The 16,121-nt window shown below is 41.5% G+C and overlaps 1 protein-coding gene across 1 annotated transcript in view; it reads left to right on the forward strand.

Moving 5' to 3' along the window:
• Positions 1-14,166, forward strand: part of LOC306980164 (arf-GAP with GTPase, ANK repeat and PH domain-containing protein 1-like) — a 36,510-nt gene extending 22,344 nt beyond the window's left edge. The window contains exons 13-22 of the mRNA XM_079579424.1: positions 541-645; positions 1,076-1,253; positions 1,374-1,499; positions 1,684-1,818; positions 3,238-3,297; positions 4,805-4,956; positions 6,546-6,636; positions 7,303-7,525; positions 8,515-8,818; positions 11,085-14,166. Coding sequence (XP_079435550.1) covers positions 541-645; positions 1,076-1,253; positions 1,374-1,499; positions 1,684-1,818; positions 3,238-3,297; positions 4,805-4,956; positions 6,546-6,636; positions 7,303-7,525; positions 8,515-8,818; positions 11,085-11,396 — 1,686 coding nt within the window. The 3' untranslated portion in view covers positions 11,397-14,166. The remainder of the gene's footprint in view (positions 1-540; positions 646-1,075; positions 1,254-1,373; positions 1,500-1,683; positions 1,819-3,237; positions 3,298-4,804; positions 4,957-6,545; positions 6,637-7,302; positions 7,526-8,514; positions 8,819-11,084) is intronic.
• Positions 14,167-16,121: the final 1,955 nt, after the last annotated feature.

Raw genomic sequence — 16,121 nt, forward strand, 5'->3', positions numbered from 1 at the left:
TACCGTTTATATCAGTGTCAGCAATGTCTCTCAGATGGACCCGCAGCTGCTTGAAATAGATCAATATTTTGTCTGAAAGTCAGTACAGTTCTTTCTCCATGTTCCCTCGGCGTTCATGTGGCGTGCTCGCGTTGCCATGCCGGTGGTGGAGTCCAGCTCCAGGGCAAATCTGACCGTCTGGAGTTTAAGGAAGTTAAACGGAAAAAAAAAGTTTGCGAATCAAACCAAGGCAGCTCAGCAGTTGTCGTGTCTGGAAGAGACTGAGACACTTTGTTGATCTCTAAAGTTGTTTTTGACCTTGAGAATAGCTGTCCTTTGGATGATGTGAGGGAGAGAAGAACAACCACAGCGTTACACTACCTAAGACCCAGAAGAAAAGCTCAGCATATTTTTATTTTATATTAAAAAAGGCAAATGTCCTTGGTGTACTATTAACTGCCATGGCCACATCTTTCATCGACCGTCCCTTCTGTTCTAGCCTTTGATTATATAGCCCACTGTTTCTTTTCCAAATTCTGTCCATTTGTCGTCCCTGACCAGGGCATCTTACTGAAGCGCAGCGGGAACTCTCTGAATAAAGAGTGGAAGAAGAAGTACGTGACTTTGACCAGTGACGGGATCCTGTCGTATCACGCCAGTGTGAATGTGAGTCTTTTATTCTGGAAAGGGTCTTCATACTGTTTCCTCTATTATGTTATGTTTTTCAAGAGTTTTCTGAAGATCTGTTAGCATTTTCCTTTGCTCAGCTGCCTTGGACACACTTCAGAAGTTATAGCCTGATTTGCCTCTCTCTTTACTTTGCAATGGGAGGATTAATCTTAGCAAGTGAGGAAAGCATATCCTGGAAATGCAGGACCTCAGGAGGAGCTTTTTGGAAACAGCAGGAGCTTTCTGTTAAGCTTAGCCTCTGGAGAAGATCCAAAGATTAAAACACAACTCCAGATCTGTTGTTGATGAGAGAACAACACTGTAACATGGTAAATCCGCTAGTGTGTCCCAGGCTTAACTTTGTAGAACATAATCATGAAGTTATTTACATTTGGTTAAGCCGTTCTTGTCTCCCCGGTTGTGTCAGGATTACATGCTGAACGCTCCGGGGAAGGAGATGGACCTGCTGCGCGTCACGGTGAAGGTCCCCGGGAAACGCCCCCCTCGAGCCGTGCCTCAGACCGGACCGGGGCCGGGACCTGCATCAGGGGCTGGACTCAACGGGAAAACAAAGGATCCGCAGGGACCGGAGGGGCTCGGGCCAGGTCAGTCTCAAAGAAAGATCTGTATTGTGCAAAACCGAAGCAAGAGCAAGCCATGACAGAGGGGCAAAAGCATCTCGGGAGGTATGAAAGCTTCAAATACTCTTTTTATCTGTGCTGCAGTACCGCTGACGGCCAGTAGTCTGCTCCAGATGGAGGAGATGGAGCTGGGCAGCGCTCTGTTTCTGAGGAACAACCGGGGGGTGCAGAGGTGTGGCTCCAACGTGTCCAACCATGCCCACAGCGTCGGTGAGGGGTTCTGCACACAGTCAGAGATCATAACCACAGACTAGACTAGACACTGCAGGTCACAAATTCAAGAACCCCAATTTTCTTGCCAACTATACACAACAATGAATAGAATTTCCTGATATTACTGAAGCAAATGTGCAAGTCAGACTTTCTTTTCTTTTCTTGCTTCACCTGTGTCCAGACTCTGCAGTTGAGGGAGTGTCCAGCTCCTCGTCCACCAAAGACATGGGCTCAGGATCCCCCCTGACCGACCGCAAGAAACACAGGCGGAAGAAGAGCATGAACCAGAAAGGAGACACCATCGGACAGGCGGACGGTAATGTGTTCAGACTGTAATGTGAATCAATCCGTGAGAGAGGATGTAAATAGAACTAGAAAGGCTTAACGCTTACAGGAGCAACATGACGAGACAGCAACTGTATGATAAAACCGCAAAAAATAATTAAAAAATCTCATCAATTCTGCTGTCTTATCAAGTGGACCAAAAGTCTGGACGGGTCCCAGTAATGGGGGTTCAAGCTGCCAGCCTTTTGGTCTACCAACTGACCAGCTAGTTACTAGTGGCTGTATCAATGGCATCCCTGTGCTAGTATTTACAGTGGTACTAACACCTAATAAGCTATTATGAAATGCTTTTACAATCATAATTCACGTAAACTACATCAATGTACATGACGTTATTGATGTCATTAGCGGTTATTTAGCTGCTGATAAAGGCCATGCAGAAATAGAATTACTAAGTGCTACATCTATGGTCCTTGTTTACGAAGCATATGATCATTTGTTGCTCGCTGTTCCATCCTGTTGTCCTCTCTGCTCCTTCTACATGGATGTACAATTGTATGTAATTTGTAACTCCTTTGCTGCCTCTTGGCCAGGACTTCCATGAAAAAGAGTGTTTTAATCTCAATGGGACTTTCCTGGTTAAATAAGGCTTAAACAAAAAAAATATATATAAAGTTTATCGGTAAAAAGTGATCGTCACCACAGCTAAACTCCAGTAGATCCACTGATGCTATCGCCTGGAAACTTGAAAATTAGGCTTCTCCTTGACATTCAAAGAAACATTTTCCTTGTGGAGACATAGTAATAATCCAGAAATTAAAATGAGCTGGTAAATGTTTGCACAACTGCAGGGAAAAAAAAGCAAAGTATGTTCCAGCAGTTTTTTCTTTTTTTAAAAATTCCTTTTACAATATCTGGATGGGAGACATCATGAGCGCACTGAAACATAATGTACATGAGAGCAGGTATAGTGGGGCGGGGACATATATAGGTGCAAACGGAGATTTCCAGAGCACCGCACACACAAAGGCAGGGCAGAGGATTCCTCCGACATTTGTGGAAAACCACTCCAAGTCTCCGAACCACACAGGAAAATAACCATCACCGGCTTAAATGCTCACAAAAGAGTTTGCATAATATGTCCCCTTTAATAAATGTACTGTATCTTTGGAAAAAAAAAAAGAATCCTAGAACTGATTTCTGATTAGTCATACAGTCTGTCCATTCAGAAGCATTAATACACAGTTAAAGCCATCCTCATGTATCCTTTTCTAAAAATCCAATTGAAACCCCCAGAGACGGATTCTTTTTATAGAGCAATAGTCAGTGGGATTAAAGATGGCCGCCAGCGCTATTGTCGGAGTGTGTTGTTGACATATTCCTTTGTGGCTGATGTAACGGCGTCTGATCCCTCTTCAGGCTTATTGACATTTCTCATCTCCCTTTGCAGCCAAGCGCAAAATGTGGAAACTCAAGAGCTTCGGCAGCTTAAGGAACGTCAGTAAGACAGGTAAGAATAATCCAATACATCTCCGCTCACGCCTGCTGCGGCACGTATACCTCCACTGACATATATCCATCAGCACTACTGTATTTATGCAAACTGCCTGCTTAAAATTCATTGGAGTTTCGGGAGCCTTCCCTGCTTGCAACCCACACTTCGAATAACAATATAGACGTTGTTTGGGAATAACACAGGCAAAGTTAAAACGCCAACTTGGTTATTTTGTTATTTTTGCTTAGACGAGTTGATACGTACCTGTCTGGTCTTTGTGCGTGCCCGTAGAGGAGCGCAGTAGCGTCCAACTTCACCCCCGTTTGGAGCTATAGGAATATACTGGGAGAGGCCAAATGCTAACAACATCTTTGGTCGCTGTGCGTGACTGAGACAATGACCAGACAGTTACGCATCGACTCGTCTAAGCTCAGATAAGAACATATCTCAGTATGGGAAAAAAGGGGGCCTGTTCCTTTAATTTGGTAACGCTTTGCCATAACTACACACTATTAAGCTGTTGTAAAGCTTCAATACTTCATCATTTAGGCAAAAGAGAAGCTTTATTTAAATTATTTAGATTATATGAATGGAGGTGGAAGTAAATAAGTTTGTCTTCTTACCACTCCTTTTCAAGCTAAAATGTATTATTATTTTGTTGGCCAGTTATGGGGCAAAGGAAGTATGTTGTATGTAAAGGTAAAGATCTGGGTATATGGCATGTACCCTTGCCTCTGTATTTGTTCTTGAACACTGTATAGTTTTGTTTATATGGCTCAAAATAAAATGTTCAATTCAATACAGTGTGTACCAGAGCTTTACAAATACTTTACAGTCTTGTTATTATAAAAAGTGGTTACCATTTGTGCCAAAGTGCTCAGATCTTTTACCTCACATCCAAAAAGTCCCAGGTTTTACCTTGTGGGGCCTTTTTTGTGCAGAGAATCACATTTCACAAATAAGGTTTTGTAAAACTTTTAGAACATAATGACACAGTATCATTTCAAAGGGGACATTTCATACAAAATCAACTTTTGACCACATTATTATGACGTTTCCTCGCCATTGAAGGTTCTATACCTGATTTTTGTTGTTTACAAACAATGAACGTGGACATTTTTCACACAGTTGCTTCAGGTCCAAACTTACATGTATCTCCAACATTTTTAAACAACAACTAGCTGCTATCTCACCAGTGATTAAAAAAAAATCACTGGTGTAGTATTCTTAAGGATAAAAGTAACTTTAATCCACCAATAGAACAAAAAAAAAACCTTGGGTAAAGGGCCTTTAATGTTGCAATTTTTCTTCTATGTTGAAGCACTCAACTTTATTACGGTGCCATTGATACAAACATTGTTGAAACATTGAGCGACTGACACATTGTATAAAATAACTTTCATCTTTATTTCTGTAAAAAAAAATCTTGCTCTTCCTTTTCCTTCCATTTTTCTCTATTCCCCCCCCCCCCATAAATAAATGATTAAGAATGAGTCTCCCTTTCCTCCCCTGTTTCTCTCAGACGAGGATAACTTTGACTTCCTGGTCGTGTCGAGTACCGGTCAAACGTGGCACTTCGAGGCCCAGAGCATGGAGGAGCGTGACGCGTGGGTGCAGGCCATAGAGAGCCAGATCTTAGCCAGTCTGCAGCTGTGTGAGAGCAGCAAGAACAAGGTAAGACCACAAACACGGCATCTGATGTATTTGTCTGGCTAAAACCGTCCTTGTTGTGCCTTTATCTGCCCAAACCCGTGTGTGCTCTGATTCAGCCACAAATCCCTTATCAGTATGATGATTAAGCTTAATCTCTCATGAAATATCGAAGGTTTTCTTTCATACCTAGACCAAGGCATTCGACTATTTCATGCTTTTCATCAGCGAGAGATCCTTTTTCTCTCGCTGATGGCTTGAAAATGATGATCTGCTTAATAATGTGGAACGTCCTTTTTCAGTAGTTTTTCCCTTAACTGGACTTACCTGACAAATAATCATCACAGGCGTCTGAGATTGATGTCAGTGATTCAGAGAGCCCTGAGACACAATACCGACCATGAGTATCATTGAAAAACTTTTTTGACACTAAAATACAATTTGCATAATAATTTGGAACGCGGTGTAAGTGGTTGTACTGTGTGTATGTTGCATCGTTCAGTCTATGTGTTGCTGCACATATCAATGGAAATTAGACTGTTGTTCCTTTTTAAATAAAAACGTTGTTAATTGGAGATTACGGTCGGGCTTGTAGCGTAAGGGACAAGTGCTAACAATGTTGTGGCTCACCTCTGTATCTGTAACTTCATACTTCTCAGCTCTGTACTTTGAATATTTCCTCATCTTGCGTCCCGAAATGCACTTCTACTGTAGATAGTGCTCTTTTGCTCGGGTTTAGGCATTAGATAATGCAGCGCTCACCTACTGGCACCTGTTCAAATCCATTTACATTTTATTGCTTATTGCTTGCCTTTTAATGGCCTTAAAAGCGGCGGCGTGCTGAGAATATATTAAATGCACACAGTCATAAATTCAACTCAGTTATGTCTGAGGTTAAACAAGGTCAATGTCGGGGTTGATTTTGAATATGCCAAATAACACTTGTGCAATTAGAAGATGATGTAAGGTGCAGTAATGTAAATATTGGCATTTGAAAGTTGTGCAGCACATATTTTTGCTACGTTTGTTGTTTAAAATCAGCCCACACATGCTCACCTTGTTTTATTGTGCTTTTATAGACTCGGTTCTATCCTTTTCTTTGGTACCATGGTTTGGAAATCTGACTGTTGAAGACAGAAAGCCAGATTATTAAGAGGTCCAGCAGTTTGATTTGGGAATCCACTGCCATCCAAAGCAGAATCAGAGTCAAAGTCAATTCAATATCAGTAAAGTTAACTGCTGTGCTACCGTGCCGCCACTGTAAATCACTGTAAATGTCAAATGTGATTCTAAAATGAAATTCTTTCAAAACAAAAATCATGGTTTAAACATACATCATCTTACATTTAGACTGATTCAAGTACTTGCGAAGAGAATAAGTAGGTTTGCAGTTCCTTCCCCCTCTTCTATGACCCATTATTTACATAAAAGAAATGAGTCACACAACAATAGTGTGCACCTTGAGGAGGCGGGATTCAAACCCCCGACCTTCTGACCATGAGATGATCTGTTCTACCATCTGCGCCACTGTAGACGCTTGAAAGAGCTGTACCAAAACCACACTTCAAAACTTTGTGTTAACTTGATGTGTATTTTTAACACTTGTTTTTCAGCATCGCAGGAACAGTCAGAGCGACGCTGTGGTTCTCCAGGCCATCCGCAACGCCAAAGGAAACAGCTTCTGCGTGGACTGTGACGCCCCCAGTGAGTGACAACACGGGCTGTAGCGCCGTTTCTCCTCAGCTTTTTTTTTGTTTTTTGATGGTGGCTTCATGTATGGGCTTAGGTTTTGTGATAATATGGCTTTAAGATTAGTTTGACTAAATGTGAGCGAGCAATTTGCATTATAAATTAGGCCCATGCAAAAAAAAAAAAGCAATGTTTTCATCAACCACTTATGCTTTTGAAAGATGTTGAGTAGGAGGCTAAAAGCATTGCTTGCTTCCCAAACGCGAATGGAAGAGATGAAAACTGCTGTCGGCTTTTGTGAAAATGTATTGAAGTTTCTTCATGGCGCAGCGGAAATGGCAAATCCTTTCTCACACATAATAAACATGTTTAGCAGCTTTTTGTGTGCACTTGCATTGTGACACAACAGATTTTTTCATCCCAGCTCTTTTTCTATTCAGATAATAAGGAGCGAAAACAGACCAGGTAGTTCATTTTAATATTTAAAACATAAAACACATAAAAATACAATTACTTAATTAATTATACGTGCAGCTTTTAATTACACACATGGTCATTATTCTGTACCGGAATCTTAGATAACATGAAATGTAAACAACCCTCATGTCATAGGAAGTGCTAACTCCAGGGTCCAACTATAACTGCCTCTTCCTCTTCCTCCTCCTCCTCCTCTTGGCCCAGATCCCACGTGGGCCAGTCTGAACTTGGGCGCCCTCCTCTGTATCGAGTGCTCCGGGATCCACAGGAACCTGGGGACCCACGTGTCCAGAGTCCGGTCCCTGGACCTGGACGACCTGCCACGGGAGCTCACTCTGGTCCTCAGCGCCATCGGGAACCACTTGGTCAACAGCATCTGGGAGGCGCGCACCCACGGGCACCGCAAGCCCATGCCCGACGCCACCAGGTCAGGGTCAGGTTCTGGATGTGGGCTTTAGTCTGTAAAGTCTGTTTTAAAAGAATCACTTTCATGCAGCCCCTTTTCACCTATATTGGGTCCTCACAGCATTTTACATCGAGAAACCATTCACAACTCGACACACTTTCAAACACCAGCGAACAAAGACACTGGAGGCATAAGTGTCTTGAACAACTGTCGCTACACCGGCGACGTGACTGTCACCTTCAATACTGGAGGCTTTCTGCGGTAATAATGTCATTAATCAGTCTCGAGACTCTCAATGCATGCCAGGTCCAACTGACTGAACAACAGCTTCATTCATCAGGCTGTCTGGAAGCTGAACTCTTCCCTTCCCTCCCTCTGCTGCCCCGTATTGTGCACATACATATGAATTTGAATTTGCTTTGCATTGCTTTGTTTCCCTTCTGATTGGACCAGAAAGCCACTCCTAGTTTGCAAAATGAAGAGGGCGGACACTAAATTTCAAAAGTAAACAATCAGCTCCCTCCCCTTTCCTCCTGATCGGTTCACAGGAAAGCTCATCTCATTGGTCAAAGTGATGGCACCGGCAAAGGGAGGGAAACATATAATTATTTAATATTACTTACACTATTACACAAACTGTAGGCAGTCAATTATAGGCATATATCTATTACATTTGTAAAACATTTAAACTTCAGACTGTCACTTTAAAGCACTTGAACACAATCCAGCTGAAATTTCCCATTCAACTGGAAAGGATCATCTTTCCCAGAGCGCGTGAAGGCATCATTAAATCTGGATGAGTCGAGGCCTGTGGTCATGTCCTCTTCCCACCGTATCTTCCACCTCTCATTTATATAAAATGGAACAACCTGGGACGGATGGTCATTGGTCAATCTAAAAATCAATTGTAAGCCGAGTATAATGCACTGCACGTGGACCTTATCTTGTGTAACACCTCAGCTTCCACTCCTCATCTGTCCTTTCTCCTCCTCCTGTGTTTGCTGACTCAGGGAGGAGCGGGAGTCGTGGATTCGGGCCAAGTACGAGCAGAAGCTTTTTGTGGCCCCGCTGCCTCCCCCTACTCCCGGTGAGGGTCCGGACATCACGCTGGCGGGACGCCTCCTGCTGGCCGTCATGGAGCACAACCTCCCCAAGCTGCTGCTGCTCCTGGCCCACTGCAGTAAAGAGGACATGAACGCACCCCTCAGCATGGCCCTCTCATCCCGGGCGCTGTTAGCCCTGCGCCTGCCCGCCTCCGCCCTCCATGCCGCCTGCCAGCACGGGGATGTGGTGATGACGCAGCTCCTGCTATGGGTGAGTTTACTCTACAATCAACTTCTTTAAACACATGACTTCTTTACAATATGTGTTAAAGCTGCAGTACCCAATCCCCTATTTCAAATAAGAAGCCCAAGTTTTAAAAAAAGTGACAGAAGCTTTCATTTTAGATTTAGTTTTAAAGGTTGCCTAATTTTTGCATAACTTTGAAGTAGGGTGGGAGTTTGGGCATGGTTGTCCAAAGACAGTGCACATTTGTAAAACAGTATAATATTTAGTAGTCAACACCTACTTTACTTTATTTGTTTATTTCAGATTACTGTGCTCAATAATTAACACTCTGTACTGTTACTTTGTGTAAATCTGCTGGATTTAGCCATGAGCCACTTTCCATTCGAGTTAGCCGTGAGCTACATTCCTCATAGTACATTTTGTGGTTTCCTCTTTTAGTTTATTGTAAAGCCGGACATTTGTGGGAAAACACACAGTGCATAAGGCATTTGTATCAATTTCATGAACTTGCAGGCTAGTTTAGGAGCATTTTTGTGAAAGTGACACTGAAAAGTGACCCTGCACTTTGTGAAATGCTCCTATAAACTCGTCCCTATGAAGAAACTGGGAGGCTGCAAAATGTTAGGAAAGTTAGGAATGAGTTCGGACCACAACTAACATTTTGATTTAGCTTCCTTTCATCGTTTGTATTTTTAAAAAATCTGGTACAGGGCCTTTAAGAGAATGACAATATAATATACACTTACTACTCATTCAACAAATGTAAATTTCACCAACACACAGCAATCCATGACAGATGGCTCAATACTGTTGTTGTTATTATTATGATCAAATATTTGCGTTCTTGTTGTTACTCCATTGTAATTTGGTTACACCCGATATGGTACTGGGGAAAACCTCAGCTTTTCCAACATTTATGTTGAGGATGCAGCTCCTACTCAGTTTACATGACTTTCCTTGTTAAATATACACAAATCAATGAGCTTTATATAGCGGTATTGATTTACACAGCATTACAGCGGAGCGAGTCGGCGCAAGTGGAGAAACTGAGGCGTAAAGACATGAAGCGCCCTAAGATAGCATCTCAAATATTGCACTTCACCATTTCAATATTTATCTTTCACCACTTTATTTCCTGCTGGCAGTGCCTCATATAATAGTTTCCCCCACCCCCATTCCATTTTCCATTAAAGAAAAAAGCAGATAATGAGCTAAACTACAGAAAAACCACATGCATTTCAGAACGTATTTATAGAGGTTTTAATATCAGGGTTAGGAGCAGAAAAGAGGAAAGAACAATACGACAAAAAACATAGAAACAGGATTTTAGTTGGTTTTGGCAATCATTCCAGCTGTGATTTCAGTTTATTGTGACTAAGTGTGCAGCCTGTTATGATCAGACGCGGCTGCACTTTTGGAAATCCATCTCAAATTGAAGCCAGCTAATGCACTTTATTTTACAGAAAAGGAGAAAAAGCAGAACAGACAGGCTATTAATATACATCAAAACAAAATGCAGAAGTGGTAAAAATAAATAGTGGTATTGAAGTCTGCAGTGGGCTCAGCATAAAGCCGGTGTATGGAGCAGTGACTCAGCTCCAGTCTGTTTGATAAATGGGAGAGAGCAGCAGGAGCCAGGACTGTGGATGTTATTTTACATCTGTCCCGTGCACTTTTATATTTACATCATCTAAAAGAGTTTGAGTCTTATCTCATCATCCATAAAGCCTTTTGATTATTTAAAGAAGAACCCATTTGAGAATGATTTTGGGCAAAGATGAACCCACTTTAAACATTAGGCATTATGCTTTTTGCCGACATTTGGTCATAATCACAAGCACATCCTTATCTGAATCAGCTGAAACAAAAATATCCAGTACTTTCACTTCCTGATTGTCCAAGCAATCTTCCCGTAAGCCCCTCCCACTCCTCTCCCATGGCTCACCTTCACATGATGAAAGGATTAAGCTTAGCTAGATTTTCTTTCTTTCTTTGGTCTATTTTAAAATAGCTGCACAGCAAAGGGGAGCAAACGGAGGGAGTGTGTGGTGTTAATGGGGAGATTGTGTAAAAATCTGGAAGTTAATCTATGTTTGTTTCCGCTGCTTTAGATCAAAGTTGCATTTTCGAACCAACAAAGTGTAAGAAAGTGATGATGATATGTTTGAGATTATCACCAAACACCTGCATAAAGCGTCATATCCCCTCTTTAAGGCTGCAATAAATGTAGCTGTATGATCTGATAACCTTCTCCGTCCTCTCCCCCTCCTTCTCCGTCTCTCCTCCACAGTACGGCTGTGACGTGCGGTACAGAGACGCGCAGGGCCAGACGGCGTTGGCGGTGGCCCGTAACGCCGGGAGCCCGGAGTGCGTAGACATCCTGCTCCAACACGGCTGCCCGAACGAGGCGCCCCTCTCCTCGCTCTCCTCCCCCCTCTCCTCCTCCGCTGTCGGCTTCACGTCGGGCCCTGCCCCCGCCGCCTACCCCGTCGCCATGAACCCCAGCCTCACCGTGGCGACGACGCTCAAAATCACCACTCACAAGACGGCGGGAGGAGGGACGAGCCTGAGCTATAGCACTTCGAGGAGGGCGGTGTCGTAAGGATCCGGTGATGATGATGATGGGAATGTGTTTTTGGAAATTGGGAGAAAAGATGAGGAGAGAAGTGTCCCAAACAGCAGCTGGAGGGCACAGGTGGCCAGATGTTCACTCCGAAGAGGCCACAGAGGAGTGCGACTGCACTAGTGAAGGTGATTGGACAGTGAGATAGACTCTGGCAAGCGCCCAAGACTGAGGTTTAACCAAAAAACAAACGACAGCATTCAGAAGGATCGCATCTAAAGGGCCTGGATACATGGATGTTTTTGTAAATGCATATTTTCATTGTGTGTGTGTGTGTGTGGGGGGGGGGGGGCTTCTTAATCCAGTCAAAACAATTATAGAGGAACTTAAAATGATTGCTGACGCTGGAAAGTGCTGACAACACTGTGCTTGAATGTAATTTGAATTTCATTTTTAGATAATTTGATGTTGGACTTATGTTTCAATCACAGGAAATGGTGAAAGAGACTTTGAAAATGTTCATCAAAGGCAGAGACAGTCCAGCTGCAGATTTATTCACTGAATTCATGAAGATGGTGTAAAAGCTCATTAATTGCCCCTAATAAGCGGCATACGATCCGTCTAAAGCGCCTCAAGCCTGTGGATGTTGTGGTGGACACATCTCTCATTGTGTGCGTTTCAGGAACTCAGTACTTTTTGGCTGCCTGTAGGAGGCGCTCTGGGAGTAGTCCTATACTTAGGACTGTCTGGTCCCTGTATGACAGGAGCTAGGGTCTCCTCTGGCGGTGTTTCCGACCTGTTCCTAGTGCGTGTTGGGAGTCCGACAGGGCTGTGCTATGTCACCACTTCTGTTCACTATTTTCATGGACTGAAATTCCAGCCATGGTCCGAATGGTTTTATTTTGGAGACAACAGATTTTCCATTCTGCTTTTTGCAGATGATGTTGTTCCTTCATCGTGTACTGGGCTGGTTTGAAACAAAGTGTGATTTGACTGAAGTAAAAATGAGCACCTCACAAAACAAGGCGATGGTTTTGACCGTAAAAAGATGGCTTGTATTGTCCAAGTCAATGGAGAGTCCCAGCCTCAAATGGGGGAGTTCAAGTATCCCTATATGAATGAGGGAAGAAGCCTGGCCTATTGAAGTTTCAGTTTAATTTCTTCCATTCAGTGGCTAGACTCACTTTAGACTCGAGGTTAGACAAGTAGGTAAGAAGCTGTTGAGATCTTAATCTTCATCTCGTCAGAACAAATAATGAATGATCCCTTTTGTCTGGATAGAGACATCCGTTGAAGAAGAATGTGTTTATAAAAATATCCATGTACATATGGGAGGCCCTGAGACTGCAGGGGAATGTATTGCACTGTAAACCAGCGGATCTCCTCGTTTCGTCATGCAGTATTTTAACAGTTTTTTACATGAACCCACAGACTTTGGTTTCATACATTTATCTGCTGTATTACTTTGTTACGGTTTCATCCACGCCATAGAAAATGAATGTCCAAGTGCAAATATTGTGTTTATAAAATACTATAACTATGTCTATGATAGAAGGTCGTGGAAGAGACTTAACTGTATAGAGATGCTTAAAAAGATTTTGAAGATTATACGATTTGTACAGTGGGGATGTGCTGAGAAGCATCTGTTTAGTTTGAGACCAACTTTTTGAGCAGTTGTTGTTATCACTGTGTGGGACTTCGGCACTGCACATGTGTGGAGGTGGTCTGCACTAAAGTCATTCAAATAGCCATATTATTTGAATAGAAAAAGCAAAATAGACCATTTGGATTTCTGCCATAGCTTTTAATGTTACCAATATTTCTCATGTAAGGCTCCAATGAAAACACATTTTAGAGGAACAACCAAATAGATAATCCCAATATATTACACATAATATAGAAGTTAAGGTGCCGCGAAATGAAATACTAGCACTGGCCGAGTTGTTACTATTGCTGCAGCTTATTTTTTTCTGCAAAAAAACAAACAAAAAACAAATAAGATAAATAAAATTAGTATGTAGAGGATGTATTAGAGAGTTTTTAACAAACTTTCTCTTTGAAAGTTTATAATAACTTCATACTATTATAAGAGTTAGTAACAGACTTTTCAATGCATAAGCAAATTAACTTAATTCATGATTTATAAGTGTTACATAGGCTTCCGAATCATTTTTTTTTTTCTAATTATTTTTTTAATAAGTAGCTATTGTGTTAACACAAAATCATATCTGTGCGTGCAAAGATGAGAGGCCATCTTGGAGACTGAGTGAGCCGCACGTTAAAACTAAGACTTTCAAACCGGTACACCGAGCACTTCGTTATGAGGGTTATCACTATTGCAAAGAAAGGAAGCCTATCCAGTTCATAAGCTATTAATGTGCAATATGAGTCAAAATCCCTATGAATCCTTATGTGAAGACATTTGCATCTGATTCTAAAAGTATTTTTATTGATTGTGAACTAGCAGCTAGTTGTTTTTTACATTACTGTGACATTATTGCTCCCCGTGAACAATCTGGATGTTAGAAATGTGTTAGGAAAGTTAGGAAAGGGATGAGTTTGGACTACAGCTAATGTGTTATGTATGTGCTTTTTTAATTATTTGTGAATATATAAAGCAGGTATAGAATCTTTAAGAATACTGATTTTTTATTTGCCTTGTTGATCTTCTAATGGGAACACCCCATATGTATACGTATAGCCTCAGTCAAGACACTCAAAGTTTATATTGCAGACGACTCTACCACTTGAGCCACCAAGTGCAACCAGTTTACACAAGACAGCAGATTTTAAGCCACTTCAGCAGTAGTAGTGGCATCCAAATTCCTGAAAGTCCATTTAGTGCAGACCCCTTCCCTCTAGCGCCTCCTGCAGTGGGGCTGCATCAGTGCAGTGCTGAGCTCGTGTAAATGCCTTGATTTTTTTAGACTGAATGTAACTGACGCTGATGGTGTGTCCTCTTCATTGACAGTAACTCTACAGTGAATGTTTTATCGTTTTAGCCTGGGCCTTTGAATGGTAAAGATAATGTCTCATTATCACAAGTGTTTTAAAGGAAAGATGCCCGATGAAGATTTGAACATTTTCATGCAGTACTGTTCGTATTTGTGTTTATGTGTGATGTAACTTAAACATCCATGACCATTTGTATTTTTTTACTCATCCATAGAGCATTCATTATAAAGATACTGCCCAAAATGTGGTGTATTTGTCCATTTCTGTTTAAAAGATTATAATAGAATTGATACTTTTTCTCTTAAAAACCATTGGTAAGCCTTTGGTAAAATCATATTCCTGTAACAGTTTCATTTTGGTTGCATTAAAATGGAGCCCAATCCTAACATAAATAGAAGAGAATTAACTGCAACATATTATATTTGACCATTATTTAGCAAGGAAAGTCCTTTGTTATTTTCCAGGGATGTTTTTGGTAGTAGAGGGGAAACCAGAATGCAAACCTAATGCGTTTTGTGAGTTTTCTAAGATTTGAAAGAACTCGAAATCCACAGCATGACTAGACTTTCGATGACCTTAGATGTTGTGAGATTGTATTTTCATGATTATTCGTACATTTCAATGAGGAAACGCATCAGGCAAATCAGGGTTGAGAGATAACAATCCACAAAATAGTGCTTTATATTGAGTTGAAAAACAGGTTATTTGCATTTTAAGGCGAGACGCTGCAGGTGAATAGGGAAAAAATGTATATTTACAGATATCAATTTGAAACTGTTGCTGTAGATCACTGGCATAAATGTGAGGAAAAAATACATTGCAAGTTTTCTGTCATTTTATCTTTTCATACAAGAACAAGGTGTTTTATGCCTAAAAATGCCCCAAATTTCCCATCTCTTCGGTGATGAAATCTGAATAATGGATAGAGCTACATTCAAATTTATGGTTTCATTTTATTGATGAATGACTTACCAAGACTTTTTCAGAGGGGATTTAGGATTTCTTGTTTAGTTTTAAAATAAGCTGTTTTTTAGTGGAAAAATTTGTAAAAATTTAATTTTCGCCTTATTTTTTGACATTCAAAACTCAATAAATGGGGCTTAGGGATTAAATAATAAAAAATCCCTTTGAAAAAATCATCCAAATATTGTTCAGTCCAAGGCTGGAAAATCTGAAGTCCGACTGACGTGGACATAGTGTCGCTACAATGTCAGAAAAAAGTGTTTTGAGAAAAAAGCCCTTGAAATTGCACTGTCCCATATAAGTCTATGGGGGAACATTGAATCAGCGCAATATTTAAACATGTTATTGTGAAGATTAGGTATATTTTCTGTTTCCGGGTGAAAGCTTATATGTTCAGAGACCAATTAGACCCAAAACCTGAAAACTGAAAAAAATGAGTTTTGCCTGTAGTGTCTCCCCTTAAAGCATTACCCGAGCTGCACCGACTAGAGTGGCCAGAGTATTACACTACATTTCCAGCTGCTGTGCTCCAGTTTTCTCCCAGCCATCAGTCCGACCAGACTTTGAGACTTTTTTTTCCGCTTGTTCGGGGACTGACCTACTTCTATCTATTCTCAAGTCCCACTTTCACTGAGTACATGAGCGCAGGGGCTGATTTTAGCTCAAACACCAGCTCAGAGCGAACAAGCCGACAGAGCTCTCGGAAGGAGGAGGACTAATTAGGAAACAAGTGTACAAAGGCTACAGTACTTTCTTGTCGGCACCGTGAAAAGCAAATATGGGCACACAGTGTGAAGCGATTCATTCGCACATTGATACAGTTTAGATATTACGCATTATGTATTA

This window comes from Gobius niger, assembly GCF_951799975.1.
Source record: "Gobius niger genome assembly, chromosome: 20".
NCBI lineage: Eukaryota > Metazoa > Chordata > Actinopteri > Gobiiformes > Gobiidae > Gobius > Gobius niger.